An 18,670-nucleotide genomic window follows, 5' to 3' on the forward strand; every position below is an offset into this window, starting at 1 on the left:
GGTTACGTGGGTTTAGTAAACCAGGCCATGACCTGCTACCTGAACAGCCTGCTGCAGACACTGTATATGACCCCGGAGTTCCGCAACGCTCTCTACAAGTTAGTATTGCGCCTAATTTCTTTTTCATTTTTTTTTTTTTTTTTTTTTTCTTTTTGGTGGTGATCGTCAAGCCAGATGGCTAATTTTTTTGATGTTCTCTTCGCTGGAACCCCAACAGTTGTTTCCTAGACCCTTTTGTAACTTTTTTTTGTTTGTGCACATGGGAACATTATTATTATACAGGATTTATATAGCACCAACAGTTTGCTCAGCGCTTTACAATATAACGGGAGACAATACAGCAACAATACAGTTCAATACAAGAGGGATAGGAGGGCCCTGATCCTGGGAGCTTACAATCTAAGAGGGAGGGGCTAGTGGTACAAAAGGTAGTAACTGTGGCGGGTGAACTGGTTGGAAGAGTAGAAGATTCCAGTAATTAGCTGAGGGCAGGATAGGCTTCCCTGAAGAGAGAGGTTTTCAGAGTGCGCCTAAAAGTGAGCAGAGTAGGCGATAGTCTGTTAAATGGGGTAGAGAGCTCCAGAGGATGGGGGAAGCTCTGGAGAAGAGCATGGGAGGAGGAGACAAGGGAGCTAGAGAGCAGGAGGTCGCGCGATGAGCGGAGAGTACAGTTTGGGTGATATTTGGAGACCAGATTGATGATTGAACATTCCAGTATGTTTTCATATTTTGTTCAGTGCATGGCCTGCTCCATTAATACTCTGGGATAGGCAAATATCATCCAAATCCATTTTTCATGTGTCTTCTTGAATCTCGTGTACTTTGTGTATTTCTTCCAGATCTGTGCAGTGAGCCAGTGTGAGACTTTTCCTTCCTGTAATTAGGGATGCACCAATATCGGTTTTTTTTTATCAGTGAGTACCAGTACCCGATACTTTCGGCCATGTACTCGCTGATACCGAGTACCGATACTTTGCGGTGCGATTTGCATTAATGGATACAAATTGCACCAGAAAAGAATAGCATGCGACTTATTATTATTATTATTATTACATCGAGTTTATATAGCGCCAAAGGGTTTGCTCAGCGCTGTACAATAGGGGGGACAATACATGGCACAGTACAACAATAACAGACAGTGTACGAGGGGTAAGAGGGCCCTACTCTTTCAAGCTTACAATCTAGGAGGGAGGGGGTAGTGGAACAATAGGAAGTGGCTGAGGGGAATGAAGTGGCTGAGGGGGATGAAGTGGTGGGAGGAATGAGGGAGAATGGCCGTTAGGTGAGGGTGGGGTAGGCTTCCCTGAAGAGATGGGTTTTGAGGGAGCGCCTGAATGTGGGGAGGGAAGGCGACAGTCGGATGGATTGGGGCAGTGAGTTCCAGAGGATAGGGGAGGACCTGGAGAAGTCCTGCAGTCGTGCATGGGAGGAGGAGACCAGGGAGCAGGATAGAAGGAGTCCTGTGAGGAGCGAAGGGTACGGGTAGGGTGGTACTTGGGGATCAGGTTGGTGAGGTAGTCAGGGGCAGTGTTGTGAACGGCTTTGTAGGTCAGGATTAGAAGTTTAAATTTGATACGTTGGGCAATCGGGAGCCAGTGGAGGGAGAGGCAGAGGGGGGGTGGCAGAGGTGGAGCGGGTGGTGAGGTGGATGAGTCTGACTTGAACAGGAATGCAATTTCTATCCAAATCGCATGCGATTTCTCCACTGCTCTTGAACCCAGGCCTGTCATAGCCCGAGTTCACACAGGAGCAGTGCGGGAAACCTCCCTGTAGTCATCCCATGCCGAGTGTCAGTGGTAGAAGAGGAGAGAAAGTGGTGGGGATTTGAAATCCCCACTTCTTTCTTTCTTCTCCTTGCATGACAGTTTGGACTAGACTGCATCTGATTGCTCAGCTCCCCTTCTGACTGGTCCCCTCACCTTCTTTGTGTGACTTCCGGGTCACAGCTGTCACTTTCCCAGGCCGGGGAAAGATGTATTGCAATGCAAACCGCATTGCAATACATCTAACGGATCACAGATGAGACATTGGGGGTCTTTTAGACCCTGCATGGCTGAATAAAGAGAACCTGTCACCCAAAAATCACTATGTCCCCTATGTGATGAAAAAAAAAAGTTAAGTAAAAAAAAAAAGTTACACCCAAGCACAACACCCCCAACATATACGCAGGTAAACATACACTCCGAGGCACCTACGTGTGAAAATGTCGATTGCACGCACACCGGAGTGAGCGCAATAATTCTAGCACAAGACCTCCTCTGTAACGCTAAACTGATGACCACCTATAGAGGTTTTTGAGGTGTCTTCTGTAGAAAGTATAGGGTACTGAATTATGACGCAATTTCCTAGACCCACACAAATTTAAGGTTTGGCATCTTTACTTTGCACAACCTCGTCTTTTATATTTTACGAAAAATTTGGGTAATTTATATTGATTGTTTGCCCTAAAAATCACATTTAGTGTGGTTTTTTTTTTTTTTTTTTAACTGAAATTTTTTACAGAAAAATTTAAACTACCACTATTTTATTCTGTAGGGTGTCTGCTATCAGAAAATATATAATGTTTGGGGGGTTTTGTGCAATCTTCAGGCCTAAAATTTTTTTTTTTTTTTCTTTAAACGTGTGCAAATGTAGAAATGGCTTTGGCAGCAAAAGGGTTAAGCAGAACTTATTGGTCACCTCCCTTCTGCCAGCCTTTGGTTGGGCAGTGTAGGAGAAGCCGCACACTGATGAGCCCATCAAATTGCTTTCCTTTTATGCATGTTGAGTGCTGTAAGTAGTCCTGATTGGCTCCAATTATTGCCCTTCCAGCTCCCAGTCAAGGGAGGCTTATCAGGCCAGATTAAAGCAGAAGGCCAAGAAAAAGAAAAAAAGAAGAAAAAATTGGCCCCCCCCCAGAAGTTATTTAGCCATAGTGTGCACAGCATATTTGCACATCACGGCACACATACCCAGCATATTGATCTCTTCCAGTGCTGCACTGTCTGTGCTGCCCTCTGTGCTGCCCTCTGTGCTGCCCTCTGTGCTGCCCTCTGTGCCGCCCTCCGTTGCTGTCATGTCCATCTTTATCCAGTTTTCAGTTGGTTTTGGAGCCTTCGGCCATCTTGATTGGCTAGGTCGGTTTAATGCAACTACCGCACATACACACAGGAGCTTTTGTCCTGGAACAGGATTGCGTTTTAGCTGGGCTGACAGGCAGGGAGAAGCATTTATGATTAAAGAGACACATGGGGGGGGGGATTTACTAACATTTGTGCGGAAAGAATCAGGTGCAGCTGTGCATAGCTTTTTCAGTGAAACTTTGGCAATAAGCCCCGGTTCACATCTGTGTGGGCGGTGCCGCTGCGGATCCGCACGAAAATCCGTGCAGCCACACCACCCGCACAGAGGAATGCGGACCCGCGGGCGGGTGCCATTAGTTCTAATGGCACGCCGCCCGCCCTGGAAAACACAACCGTACTGGGAACCTCTTATTTTTATATAAAAAGGGGCCAAAAATAGTCCAAATTTAAGATGTGTAGTACAAATCTGAAGAAAAGTGCACAAAAAATGTGACAGTCCACCACCAAAAGCACTAAATAAACTCACCAGAGCTATAAAAAACTGAAGCATATATTGCTCTGGGGGCGATGGTATTAGCAGAATAATGAACCACTCATGGATGTGTCTTCAGGGAGTAATATTCTGCAGTTTTTTATAGCTCTGGTGAGTTTATTTAGTGCTTTTGGTGGTGGATTGTCACATTTTTTGTGCACTTTTCTTCGGATTTGTACTACACATCTTAAATTTTGACATTTTTTTTATATAAAAATTTTTTTTTAATTATGTATTTATAAATATTACTCACATGGATAATATTTTTATGTTTTCTTTGTTCACAGGCATATTGTAATATTTATTTACTAGCGTAAATTATTTTTGTGTTATTTTTTTCACACTTTAATAATTTTTATTGGATTTTGCAGCTGGTATATCAGTTAGTGACCCACATTTTTCTCTCTCCATAGGCGCCATTATATTTATTTACTTATGTACTGGGAACCTCGGCTGCGTTTTCAGAAGTGCAGGGACTTCTTCCCTGCGTGTCACGGGCATGGGAGTCAATTCAAATGAATGGGATCCCGTGTCCGCGCAAAACGTGGCCCGCACGGCCGCATATATGTGAACCGGGGGTAAAACGTGGAAGCTGATTGCTTACTATGCACAGCTGCACCAGATTCCGTGTCTACCAGTTTTAGTAAATCTCCCCCACAGGCTCTTCTGTCATTTCTTACTTTTTGTCACATTTGTAAAATGCATTTTTTTTGAATAATGAATAAATCTTTGGATTTATTCTCTATATTTTTTTTGCTCAATGTTTAGCATTAACATGTTATTCTGACAGGTGGGAGTTTGAAGATTCCGAGGAGGACCCCGTAACCAGCATCCCCTACCAGCTGCAGAGGCTCTTTGTCCTATTACAGACCAGTAAAAAAAGGGCGATTGAAACGACAGACGTGACGCGGAGTTTCGGCTGGGATAGTAGTGAAGGTAAAAGGGAAAACCTTGATAAAGCATACACTGTTAAAGGATCATGTCTGCTTAGCTTGCTCTAAGCCCTGACTGTTGTTGTGTTTGACAGCCTGGCAGCAGCATGATGTGCAGGAGCTCTGCAGGGTCATGTTTGATGCTCTGGAGCAGAAATGGAAGCAGACGGAGCAGGTAAGTGTCCCTGGAGGGGGGGGGGGTGTTATTAACTGCTGAAGAAATGCATTGTTCAAGGTGTGCAGAATGTCCATTGTAAAGCTCCTCCCCTGAGTAGGGCTGAGCCTCTTTCACAGAAGGCCTTCATATCATAACTCTGATTGATTAACCACTTGCCGACCCACCACAGTACATTTTACATGTTACCATGGTGTCACTAAACTACTCTGATTTAAAATATGTAAAAAAAAAAATAAAAAAATTAATAAATCAAATAAAACATTTAAAAATGTTTTTGTTTTTTTAACATACTGTCACCAGTCATATGATGACACTGCACTGTGCTGGTTGGTGACAATATGTTTAAAAAAATAAAAAATAAAAGTAAAAACAAAATTAATTTAAGTTATTCATTTTTCAAAATATTGTGACAAATACAACTTAAACTCGCCATACTATATACCTTGGACTGTCTGCTTTCCAAAAAGGGGTCATTTGGTGGGTATTTGTACTGTCCTGGCATCTTAGGGCTTCAAGAAACGAGATCGGCCGTCAGTACATCAGGATTGATTTTCAAATATATATCCCATAGTTTTTAGATGCTGCAACTTTCATACAAATCAATAAATATACACTTATTAGGATTTTTTTTTTTGCCAAAGACGTAGCAGGATACATTTTGGCCTAAAGTGTGATTTTGTTTTTTTTTTATTATTTTATTGAAAATATTTTATAACAAAAAGTAGAAAATATAGTTTTGGGGTTTTTTTTTTTTTTTTTCTTTCCAAATTTTTTCTTTTATATAATAAATAAAAACCCAGTGGTGATCAAATACCACCAAACACAAGCTCTATCTGTGTGAAAAATGACATGACAAATGGATGTGACGATGTCAGGTTCAGTCCACCACTGGCTCATGGGGGGAGCACTGTTTGTCAGTGGAGTGGAGGATCGGGTGAGTTTTCAGTTTTCTCTCCCCCCCCCCCCCCCCCTGGACAAACGAGCAGTTAACTCATGCAGTACAGACAGAGTCCCACTTTTTTTTTTTTTTTGCCTGGAGTTGGGCTTTAACTTTATACAAATGTCACAGAATGACATTTCTTTTACGATGAATTTTATTATAAACTGCACAACAAAATAGAGTCAGAGACAAGTTCATTGACACAGAAAAATTAGGGTGTACAGTTCTGTTGATGAAGGACATAACAAATGCACTGAAATATTGACACGGAGAGAAACGGAACATAAAAAACACAATCTCAAAAGGGATGGAATGAGACCCTATAAAATTGTGTTAACAGCAAATATTAACCAATGAGCTGGTGGGAAAAGACCAAGGATAGTCACCAAAGTCTCCTAGATTGTAAGCTCCCAGGATCAGGCCCTCCTATCCCTCTTGTATTGAACTGTATTGTTGCTGTATTGTCTCCCGTTATATTGTAAAGCGCTGAGCAAACTGTTGGTGCTATATAAATCCTGTATAATAATAATATATAAATCCTGTATAATAATAATATAAATCCTGTATAATAATAATATATAAATCCTGTATAATAATAATATATAAATCCTGTATAATAATAATATATAAATCCGGGGGCGTGGCCGAGCCGCGAGTGGAGATGGCCGCATAGGTGCAGAGCTCCCGCCGGCCGGATCTTACCTTGCTGCCGCTCTGCACGGACGGGTGAGACATCTCCCCTCTGCTATGGGGAAGTCTGACAGGGCACCCTCTGGGGCCAGATCGCGGTCCCCGCGGGGCCCGAACACACAGGGGAGGCATATAAAGGAGCTCTTCCGCTCCCAGCAGAAAGCAGGGCCGCAGCCCTCTCCCTCTCCAGCGTCATCCCCCTCTCCCCCTCCCTCTGCAGTCTCTGACACAGGCTCTGCAAGCACAGCCGAATATGCTGTGCTGGACACAGTGCCACAGCTGGATTCCTCATGTGCTACACATTCCCTATCATTAAGGGACCTCCAGGCTGTGGCAGCTGATATAAAGACCACCTTAACCACCACATTAACCTCTGCCCTAACTGAATTAAGGGATGACATCCGTTCTATGGGCACAAGGGTGGAGCGGGTGGAGCTGGATACTAGGCAGAATCAGGCCGCAATTTCTGATCTACAACAACTATCAGCGCTGCACGTGTCGACCATTCGAGATTTTTCTAGACATATTGAGGACCTAGACAATCGTGGACGCAGACGCAATATTAGGGTTCGGGGCCTTCCTGAATCAGTGGAACCTTGTGATGTCCCTAAAGCGGTAATAGCTATCTTTAATGACCTTCTAGGTCGCCCACCTTCAACCATGATTGCTATTGAACGTGTACACCGGGCGACCCGCCCTAGGGGGGGAGACACAGACCCTCCCAGGGACATAATTTGCTGTCTTGAAAGTTACCCGCTTAAAGAGGATATCCTCAAATGCGCCAGGGGGAGAAGACATCTTGCCTATGAGGGGGCAGAGATACAGCTATATCAGGACCTCTCCAATCTGACCCTGCAACAAAGGCGGGCGCTGCGCCCCCTATTGGATGCTCTCCGCATGCGCAACATCCCCTATAGATGGCGGTTTCCGTTCTGCCTTTCTGCTCAAGTGAATGGCCATAATTTCAACCTACGAGTTCCTGAAGAACTGCCATCTTTTTGCTCTGCTTTGGATATTCCTCCGATTGCCTTACCCGATTGGAACGGGTCTATGAGGTTGCCGCGTGCCCAAGATCTAAGAGCTGAAGATGGTGCAATGGGCGGGCCTAGCCCTGCTCAACGACGGCGCCGGACGGTCCCTTCGACACCTCCAAGACCCCCTGCAGGGGCCTCTATGGACACTTCCAGTCCCACGGCCTCCCCGGCGCACAGGAAGCCTCGGCACGGGACCTAATGATCCGCCACGCCAGCAGGCCTTCAGCCTCCGTTTTTTCAGTTTTCCTGCTGATTTGTGTTTGGCCAGCTACTTGGGCTTTGAGTTGGGCTTTACGGGTTTGCCGCATCGGTTACTGTTGCCTCTTTACAGTCGCTCCCGCAGGCTCTAGTCCTCCATGTTGATATGCCACCTTCCCAGGTTTTGGGGTGATATTTATTAGCATACAGGTCAGGAGACTTGTTCAAGATCGACACCCGGTATACACCCCATTAGATTGCGGATTCTCATTGCTCTAACAAGCCTTCTGCTCTTGCTATGGATCCCTGCGCCTATTGCTTCGTGGAACTATCTCTCAGCAGTATCCTGACTACTGAAGAAGAGCGGTCTTGCTCCTACTGCAGGGGTCTCTATTTCCTTCCGGATGCCCGGTTCACTTCCTGTTTTTAAGTTCCTCTCGTTCAGGTTTGGTGAAAGCTCTCGGGAAGGCCGGCTCCTTCAAGTTTGTTCTGCACTGCAAACCCAGGCCGTGACCCGGCATCATCTGAGGGATTTTTACAGCCTTTTGGGATTTATTTGACCGGAGGGAGTTGCCTCCGCTCCTGCTTCGGACACGTACTCTATATGATACCCGTGGTTACATCTGATATCCTTTTTGAGTTCTGCACTAGATACGGGATTTTGATAGGGGGCAGTTGTTATTTACGGGGAGGGGGGTGGGACGGGGGGGAGGGGGATCTACCTCACAATGTTGCTGCCAGGGGATTGGTGGGAGCTCTGTTACATCCTAAACGACGCCGCGTGAATGACCATCACCTCTGCGCACTTTGAGGCCTCATGGAGCCGGTTGGTGTACCCTCCTGTGACCTGCTCTTATGTAAGCGCTTGCGGCTGTTTTGGGGCTCTATGTATCCCCCCAGTCCTAAGGGTGTGTCCCCCCTCCTTTCAGCATTGGTTATAAGAGAGGTGCTGCTCTTTCTCGTGGGTGTCATAAGGGTTTTGGTAGAATCCGTTCCATATTTTGCAATGCTTAGTTGAGCTCGTCTCCATGGGGTAACAGTTCTGGCACTGAGTCTGGGGATCCTAAGTAGTACGGATGCCTGAAGCTGGGGTATAATGTTCTATAGGGTTTTCTCCTGACCTCAGTTTTTGTATTGAAATTTGTTTTTCCTGTATGGCATTTGTTCGTATGTTCTGTTGTATTATTGCTTCTTTACTTGATAAGCCTGTATTACTCCTTACGGCCTCGCACAGATCCACCATTTAACAGGTCCTGCCTGTTGGTTCTGCTCTTATACGGATAGAATTTGCCCTGTCCTCAAGCGGGAGTGGTTAGCCCCTAGATATCTTCTCAATACGTATATTGGAATATCTGTGGCCTATTATCCCATCACGGTTGCCCCTTTTTGCCAGCGTGCCCGCCGCGGGCACCCGCATACACCTCCTGGATTGTCACCTCTTGGGGTTGTCCAAAGTTTTTTCCCTTTTAGCTTGGCCTTTATAGTACATAGTATTACATGCCTCGCTTGAGCCCCCCCTTTTCAACACTCACCCTCCTTTGGTTTTGTCTTTTTGGTTATGCTCCTTACAAGGCGACCGGCCGGTGGTTGCTTCACTCTTGGCTCAACGCTTACTTCGTTCCCCACACAGTGAGCTCTGTGAGCTTTCACTGACCTCATACATTAGGCTACTATTATTAGTTTCCTCTCCTCTACTTTTTCTTTTCTCTCGTTTTCCTTCCTTCCCCCCCCCCCCCCCCTTTTTTTTTTTTTTTTTGGCTCTAATCTCTTTCTTATTCTAACTTTCCTCCCTCCTTCTGTACTCTCTCTTTCATACGTGGACTAGCTGGTCTTCTCCCCGAGCCGTGTAGTACTTTCCCCCCTTTTCTTCCCCCCTTTTTTTTTTTTTTTTTTTCTTATCTCTTGGGAGTTCTCTTACTCCTTCTCTCTTTTCTCGCTCTCTACCCCCTTACTTCTCTCCCTTTTCTCCGACTCCTCCCCTCCCCCCCCCCCCTTTTTTTTTTTTTTTTTCTTTCTCTTCTCTCTCTGCACATTTGCAGTTGTGTCATCAGGCTTCCGCGATCAAGCTCTGCAGTCATGCCTTCTCCCGCCTCTAATGCGGGACTGCTGTCCTTAAAAATTCTTTCACTCAATGTTCAGGGTCTGAACACTCCCGAAAAGAGATCTATGTTACTTTCTTACGCGCATAAGCAAAAGGCGGATATACTCCTCCTCCAGGAGACGCATTTTCGCCGGGACTCCATACCCAAACTTTTTAACTTCAGATACCCTACTGTTCTTCATGCCACCAATCCACTGGCTAAATCAAAAGGAGTGGCTATCCTGTTTGCCAGACATCTCCCATTCGTGCTACAGGATTCCCTTGCCGACCCGGAGGGCAGATATCTGTTTGTAAAGGGCTCTTTTTCCAACAGACCCATCACACTTGCCAATATTTATGCTCCCAATACCAAACAGGTCACGTTTATGCGTATGACTGCTGCTACTTTGGCTGAGTTTCACTCGGGTATGCTGATACTGGGGGGGGACTTGAATGTCCCATTAAACCCATTGCTAGACTCCTCCTCGGGCAGTTCGTTTTTGCCTTTTAAGGCTCTTAGGCAGATACATTTGCAGTTGCAACACTTGCAATTACATGACTCCTGGCGCACACTCCACCCCACTGTTAAGGATTACACGTTCTTTTCTCCGCCGCACAATAAGTATTCTAGGATTGATTACCTTTTTCTGTCACAGTCGGACCTCCCTTTTCTACATGCTGCCTCTATAGAGCCGATGGTTCTCTCCGATCACCACCCCATAACCGTAACCTTGCGGCTCCCGGAGAAACTTGCTCGCTCGAAGCTATGGCGCTTAGACGCCTCGCTTCTAGCAGACTGTGCTATTGAACAAGACATTCGCTCTCATCTGCGTGAATATTTCTCTTTAAATGGCTCTTCGGATACCTCCCCCCTTACGCAGTGGGAGGCTCATAAATGTGTTATCCGGGGTTGCCTTATAGCGGCAGCTACGAGACGTAAGAAAGACAGACAGCAACGTTTGAAGCTACTTACAGATAGGATACGCTCTCTGGAGAGGGCACATAAACAGACTCTGGCTGCGTCGACTCTTTCGGAAATCACAAATGCTCGCTTGCGACTTCTCACTGAGCTGGGCAAAGTGGTCAAGAAAAGATTCATTCTCTCCCAAAAGCTTTATTATGAGTTTGCCAATAAAAGTGGAAGGTTTCTTGCTCGGGCTCTTCGGGAAAAACGATCCCATATGACTATACATAAAATAAGAAGCCCTGGGGGTGTGATGGCCACATCCAATCCTGATATTGCCTCTCAGTTCGAACATTTTTATAAGTCCCTTTATAATCTTCCACCAGAACGTCCCCCGATGCACATTGACAGGCCTAGAGCGTCCCTAATCTCTGAATTTCTTCGTCTTCATGGTCCAAACGCTCTCTCTGAGGAGACGGTTTTATCGCTGGACCAAGATCTGACTTTAAGCGAATTGCAGTGCGCAGTACGGCAGTTGAAGGCGGGCAAAAGTCCGGGCCCTGACGGCTTTTCGGCGGCTTATTATAAATCCTTTCTGGACATTCTGAGTACTCCATTTCTTTCTGCTTTCAATACTCTCTCTCAGTCTCATAGACCACACCATAGGCTGTTGGAAGCACACATTACCGTCATCCCCAAAAGTGGTAAAGATACCTCCCAGGTATCTAATTACAGACCCATCTCCCTGCTAAATGTGGATATTAAGTTGTTTGCAAAGATGCTTGCTAACCGACTTCTCCCTTTGCTCCCTTCCCTCATTAACTTGGATCAGGTGGGATTCATCCCTGGTAGAGAAGCTAGGGATAACACTATCAAGGCCCTTAATCTCCAACATTGGCTTTCCAAATCTAACTCTCCGGCCTTCTTCCTCTCATTGGATGCTGAGAAGGCCTTTGACAGGATTGCTTGGGATTATTTGCAGGGATCACTGATGGCTTTGGGCCTGGGCGAGAAAATGCTGAACTTTATTATGACCCTATACTCGGGCCCTACAGCTCAAGTTCGGGTTAATGGACACTTATCAAACCCTTTCCGCCTGGGTAATGGCACTCGTCAGGGTTGCCCCCTATCCCCGCTTCTGTTCGTCATTTCCCTTGAACCTCTTTTGAGACAAATTCGCGCTAACCCAGATATTAAGGGGATCAGGATAGCAGACAAAGAATACAAACTTGCTGCTTATGCGGATGATATCCTCCTTTTTTTGGCTGACCCTCGCACCACCCTACCGAGTTTGCTGAAAGACTTTGCTTTTTTCCGCTTTTTGTCGAACCTGAAAATTAATTTTTCAAAGTCATACGCCCTCAACATAACCCTTCCCACTGATCTCGTCTCCTTCTGTGAGTCTCATTTTCCATTTCAGTGGGTGAGGGATGCCCTTCCATATCTTGGTATACAACTTACTCGTAACCTGGACGACCTTTATGCCAAAAATTTCCTACAGGTTTTCAAAGTCATAGAGGAAGACCTAAACAAGTGGCATCGCCCCTGCTTCTCTTGGTTTGGTAGGGCTGCAATTATTAAAATGAATATACTTCCGCGTCTCCTATATCTCTTCCAAACTTTGCCAATTCAACTTCCAATGACATTCTTTGCTTCTTGTAAGAAACTATGTTCCTTATTTTTATGGAATCATAAGCGTCCGCGGGTCTCGTTCTCTCAGCTAACTCGTCCCAAACCCAGCGGGGGCATTGGGCTCCCTGACCTACACCGCTATTACTGGGCGTGTCATCTTTCCCGCATAGTCGACTGGCACATTCATTCTGCTTCCAAAGACTGGGTCCTTTTGGAGAAGGCCTTTTCGCCCACTCCCCTTCCATCGATCCCTTGGCTATTGCCGAAACACACACCTCAGGTTCTCCTCTCCCATCCTTTGATAGGTCCCACGTTAGAAGTTTTCCGCAAGGCTTGTAAAACGTCGTCCATTTCGGACTCTCCTAGTCCCTTGACGTCGATACGCCTGAATCCAGATTTTCCCCCAGGGTTGCACAAGGATTTTTTATCAAATTATTGGCCACACGATCAGATTCAAGTAAAACATTTTATTCACTCAGGCAAGGTGAAATCATTACAGGAGCTGAAGGTTAGCTTGAATATCCGCGAATTCCCTCTCTGGGCCTTTCTTCAGATTAGACACTTCCTGCTTTTCCATAAATCCCGCCATAATTGGACTCGCCCTGTTACTCCATTTGAATCCTTATGCTCTAAATCCGAACCGCGGACTCATTTGATCTCTGAGATTTATCCTCTCCTAGGGGACAGCAGGACTTGCACTTCTTTCCCCTCTTGCCGTGCGTGGAACAGAGACCTAAAGACGGATTTATCTGAGTCGGATTGGGACCGCATATTTAGGTACTCCCACACCTGCTCGAGTAATGTTTCGACGCAGGAAAATGGCTACAAATTGGCCACTAGATGGTATCGTACTCCCTCCAGACTTCATCGGTTTAACTCATCTGTCCCTGACGTGTGCTGGAGATGTGGGACACCTGATGGCTCTTTCTTACATATTTGGTGGTCCTGTCCACTTATTCATCCATTCTGGCAGGAGGTTCACCGGTTGGTGACTTCAGTGACCACTCTGCCCATAGTTTTCTCTCCTGCTCAGCTATTGCTTCATCATACCCCCATTCCTAGGAGTCAATATTTCAAGTCCCTAGCTATGCATATGATCAACGCAGCCAGACTCTGTCTTCCTGTGCTGTGGGGCTCCACTCACCCCCCAACTATACGCGATTGGCTCAATCGAGTAGGCAGAGTGGCGGAAATGGAGGAACTGATTGCGACTGCACTTGACATGCCAACTAAATACTCACATGTTTGGGCCTGCTGGACCCACTTTGTAACTACCCCTGAATTCAGATCTCTCATGGGTCGGGATACCTGATTGAGCTCAGCCATACCTCTGGTTATGCCCTTGGTTCGTTCATAATCTGCGTGGTTATGACCTCCTTTCCGATAATTTATATTTGCCTGCTTAGCTTTGGTGAGTGTTTAAGTTCTTGACACTCTCATTTATGATTTCCAATAGCTATATTGACACAAACTTCGCAGCCCAGACCTTTCGCTTCCCTTGCTTCGCCCCCCCCCCCCCCTTTTTTTTTTTTTTTTTTTTCTTGCCTCTTATCCCCCCTTCTCCCTCTCCCCCCCCCCCCCCTTTTTTTTTTTTTTTTTTTTTTTTTTTTTCTTTTTCTCTTTCTTCCTCTTTCTCTCCTCTCTCTCTACTATGACTCCCATTCTTTTCCTTTTCTTGTCCTTTTCTTTCTATTCTTTTTTTTCTTTCTTTCTTTCTCGACAAGCTCTCAGTCTTCGATCAGGCTTAGTCTTCGTTTCATTCAGGAATACTTGGTATATGGTTAGCTTATCTCCTCTAGGGTAGTCAATGGTACTCACGACATCTTCTCTTATACTGCGATGCTCAATTAGCCTTATGATAGCGTACTGCTTTTGGTTTAGACTCCGAAGGTTCATTTCCTCCATGCATAGGCCAGTACGCCAATACTCAATTGTTGGAAGTAAGCTGTGATTACCTTCTATATTGTACATTTGTGTAACTTGAGTACTACAGGCCTATCTCTGCCGTACCTTGACATGCTTATGTTTTTCAGTGTCGCACTCTACCATGTTGTTTCGTCTTGTATTTTGGTTTAAGCTGTGTCTATGGCCTGATTGATGCTGTGTGTGCATTTCTTTATATTTTCCTGTAACATGTTGTCACTTCTAAATAAACTTTTATGGAAAAAAAAAATAATATATAAATCCTGTATAATAATAATATATAAATCCTGTATAATAATAATATATAAATCCTGTATAATAATAATAAGTCTCATACAGATGATAGGAAAAGCTGAGCATAAAATCTCACTGGACGCATATCGGAACTCTACACCCAGGACTTCCAAGAAAGTCCAACCGGTATATAAGACATTACAGGCACAGTTCTCTAGGGATAGCTCAATCAGTGCATATAACATAAAGACTGACAGAACCGAAACAAAAAAAAAAACAAAGGAAAAAGAAAGAATATCGGAGAAAGAATAAACAAGAATAGTAAAGACAAAGAAGGAGAATCTTATATCGACAGGAGGGTCTGATCAAATCTAGACGGTTGAACCACATCCATAAAATGACATTTCATTTAAGTCTGGAGCACCAGATCTGGGAGGATCCATGCACGGAATGAAGAACATAATATTGGGCGCAATGACCTTCATGCATTAAAACCAACAATAATGAATGAGGAGACAACACGGCACTCATATTTAGGGCTCGTCCACACCAGGTGCATTGGAGCACAGTTTTTCAGTAAGCAGCCTTGCGCTGGGTAAAATTTGGGCATTTTTTCCCAACACGACACATGTATGGTGTGAGCAGGGCATGCAGAGAACAATTTCTTCCCATGTGCCATTGCATCGAGTCTGTGTTGATCATTGCTGATTGCTAACACCGCTTATGCACCTGGTGTGGACGAGCCCTAAATATGAGCACCGCATTGTCTCCTCATTCACTATTGTTGGTTTTAATGCATGAAGGTCATGGCTCCCAATATTATGTTCTTCAATCAGTGCATGGATCCTCCCAGATCTGGTCTTGGGTGCTGCAAAACTTGTACATAAACATTGAAAAGACTACATTTTGAAATATTTTGCCTCTCCTAAGACTTTTACTGTGGGAACCCTGAAGCAAAAATGAAACTCTTGCTTTTTTTCATCTAAGAACCCCTGTCAAGTTTTTATTATGGGAGATTTCCCATCACTTCAAATTTCAGCCGGGATAGGAATTCAGGAGGAATCTCCCCAACAGTGAGTAAAAACCTGACAGAGGTTCTAATTTAGCAGTTACCTGCTCCATCCAGAACAAGATTTGGCTGTAATTCCACTTCAAGATAATATTTATTTTTGTTTTGTTTTTTTTCTATGTTGGCAGGCCGACCTCATCAATCAGCTGTATCAGGGGAAGCTGAAAGATTACGTCCGGTGCTTGGAGTGCGGTTATGAGAGCTGGCGGATTGACACGTTTTTAGACATCCCTCTTGTCATCAGGCCGTATGGCTCCAGCACAGCGTTTGGTAGCGTGGTATGTAGCTGTGCTGTGTGGGATCTCCGTACATGTTGCTGATGTCCATCTGAAACTAAAAGTTCAGTTCTTCGGGAGGGTGATGCATCCTTTTTTTTTTAAGTTTGCCAAATCAGTCTCAGGCTTCACACTAAGGCTACATTCACACTAGCGTTGTCAGGAGGCGGCAGACAGGCGTTTGGGAAGCGTTTTTACCGCTTTTACGGGCAGTAAAAGAGATTCTTTTACATACATACTTTGTCTCTTCTACATTAAAGTTACTTACCTGCCTGTCCGCCACTGTACTGTGAGCTTCATATTGCAGCTCACTGTACAAATGCAGCAATGCCGAATGTAAGGGAACTCCCGCACGTGCGCAGGAGTGACATCATCTCTGCCTGGCCAGTGACAGAGGGCGATCAAGACCTGGAAGCCGGCCGCTCGAAGATGTAATCAGCTGGGTGGGTAGCAGAGGGATGCTGCATCGCTGGGACTGAGGCGAGTATAGTTCCACTTTAACCTCTTGCCATCCGCCTGCTGTTTATAAACGGCAGGGCGGTGGCAGTCCAAGGTCGGGTTGCCGTTCCTAAACGGCACCCGCCTTTTCTAGCTGTGCGCGCTCCCTAGGAGCGCGCACCACCGCGATCCGGTGTCCGCTGTGTCCTCCGGACACAGTGAAACACCGATCGTCGGACGGGACCTCTGTACGAGGTCCCGGTCATGTGATCACTGATTGGCGAATCAGTGATCACATGCAAAGTAGTAAGCAAGATGTCACTTGTGACATCATTGCTTACTACGTGTGAAATCTGTGAATGATCACAGAGGTCACATGGTACAAGGCTATTCACAACAGCCTTGTACCATGTGACAAGCTGTGACCAATCACAGCTCACTCAGTATTTCTCAATGACTGCAAGAATGCAGACAGAGAGAAAGAGAAATGATTGCTTTTACATTCTATATGGGTGTAAAAGCAATCAGTGTAAAAAAAAAAAAAAAAATCTTCATCACCCCCCACAAGTAGTACAGTGTCACCATGGTGACACTGTACTGCTAGGGTGACAGTATGTAAAAATAAAAAATAAAAATAAAAAATAATATAAAAAAAAATAAAAATGTAAAAAAAAATGTTTAAAAATTATAATGTTTGGTTATAAACTAATTTGGATTTTTTTTTTTTTACTAAAAAAATAACGGAATAAATTTTGGCCAAGATTTAGGATGAAATATTATTTATTTGCAACATTTTATAAAAAAAAACACTTTTTTTCAAAATTTTTGGACTTTTTCATTTACATAGTAAAAAAAATAAAAATCCCAGCGGTGAATAAATACCACCAAAATAAAGCTTTATCTGTCTAAAAAAAATGGTAAAAAATTCATATGGGTACAGTATTGCATGACCGCGCAATTGTCATTCAAAGTGTGATAGCGCTGAAAGCTGAAAATTGCCCTGGACAGGAAGGGGGTAAAAGTGTCCGGACAGGAAGTGGTTAATAACAACTTGGTTCTTTACCCAAATGCTCATACAATACAGATTTTGAATTATTGCTTAGAAGTATTCTGTAAGTAAATATTATATTTTCCAGACATGCAAATATCCATTTTAGGTGGACTGACCCTTGAAATGGCAATCATTTTCCCAGTGTTTAGCTATCCTTAGCATACAAACACAATATTTCCTTAGCAATAAGACCACGCTTGTTATTATGTTCTATACATCTGTTAGACTTCAGCCATTTTTGTATAAGCACCAGTCTTGTTTGTTCTGCCAGGAAGAAGCTCTTCATGCATTCATCCAGCCCGAGACTCTTGATGGTCCCAACCAGTATTTCTGTGAGCGTTGTAAGAAGAAGTGCGATGCCAGGAAGGTAGGTAGTGTGTATGGTTGGCCTGTGTTATTGGCTTCTGCTTGTTCTGGAGTCTGGGAGTCTGTCCCATTAAATGTCCAAACTTGTAGAAAGCAGTAATGATATCACACCAGTAGTCATAGGGGTTTATTTACTAAAGCTGGAGAGTCCAAAATCAGACTCACTTCTGCATAGAAACCAATCAGCTTCCAGGTTTCATTGCCAAAGCTTCATTGAACAAGCTGAGGTTAGAAGCTGATTGGTTTCTATGCAGAAGGGAGTCTGATTTTGGACTCTCCAGCTTTAGTAAATAAACCCCATAGAGTCCAGAGAAAGTTTTTAATTAAATAATTGTTAGAAAAGAAAAGTCAATGCTTTCCAGGGGTTTGGGATACTCTCCCTTCATTGGAGTGTACGTAATATGTAACCTCAAAATTGAATGGGTAAAGTAGGATATTGATTGTTTTTTGTACAGAGGCAGGAATATCAGCAAATCGTGTAACAAGTTGGTTATGTAAATAGCTGATATTACCTGAATATATACATACATACATACATACATACATACATACCAGCACCCTCGCAGTTCATTGAGAACTACAAGCTGTTGGCTGCGGAGGCCACCGGTAGATGTAGTTCATTCATTCACAGAACTCTGTGAATGAATGACCTGGTTGTATGAGCAGGGCCCCGCATGGCCATTCTGTTTTTTAAATGGAGACAGCGGGTGCAGGAAGAAGATCCCCTGCCTGCTGTCACATGGGGGGGGGCAGAAGCTGGAACATTTTACATGTTCCACCCCTATTTAAGTAGTAATATGTTACGGGTAAAAAAATGTGTTTTATTTTTTTACACTACAGCCTTTATGGCATTGCCCCTGTAATCAGATCACGGGTGCAATGTCAGGCTCCTGCAGGCTATCAGTACAGCTTATACAGGCAGATACTGAATGGCAAGAAAAATCAATGGACTACGAGAGTGCTCACCAGCGCCCTCACAGTTCATTGAGAACTACAAACTGTTGGCTGCGGAGGCCACCGGTAGATGTAGTTCATTCAATTACAGAACTCTGTAAATAAATAACCTGGTCGTATGAGCAGGGCCCCGCATGGCCATGCTGTTTCTTAAATGGAGACAGCGGGTGCAGGGAGA

At 44.5% G+C, this 18,670-nt stretch overlaps 1 protein-coding gene across 3 annotated transcripts in view; it reads left to right on the forward strand.

The window, feature by feature from the left end:
* Window positions 1-18,670, forward strand: part of USP47 (ubiquitin specific peptidase 47) — a 94,132-nt gene that overhangs the window by 15,886 nt on the left and 59,576 nt on the right. For all 3 annotated transcript variants that reach the window (XM_089667303.1, XM_089667305.1, XM_089667304.1), the window contains exons 5-9: window positions 2-98; window positions 4,385-4,530; window positions 4,622-4,701; window positions 15,537-15,686; window positions 17,444-17,539. In XM_089667303.1, coding sequence (XP_089523429.1) covers window positions 2-98; window positions 4,385-4,530; window positions 4,622-4,701; window positions 15,537-15,686; window positions 17,444-17,539 — 569 coding nt within the window. The remainder of the gene's footprint in view (window position 1; window positions 99-4,384; window positions 4,531-4,621; window positions 4,702-15,536; window positions 15,687-17,443; window positions 17,540-18,670) is intronic.

This window comes from Staurois parvus, unplaced genomic scaffold (genome assembly GCF_062004578.1).
Source record: "Staurois parvus isolate SC_StPar_1 unplaced genomic scaffold, SC_StPar_1.0 ptg003164l, whole genome shotgun sequence".
In the NCBI taxonomy this organism is placed as follows: Eukaryota; Metazoa; Chordata; class Amphibia; order Anura; family Ranidae; genus Staurois; species Staurois parvus.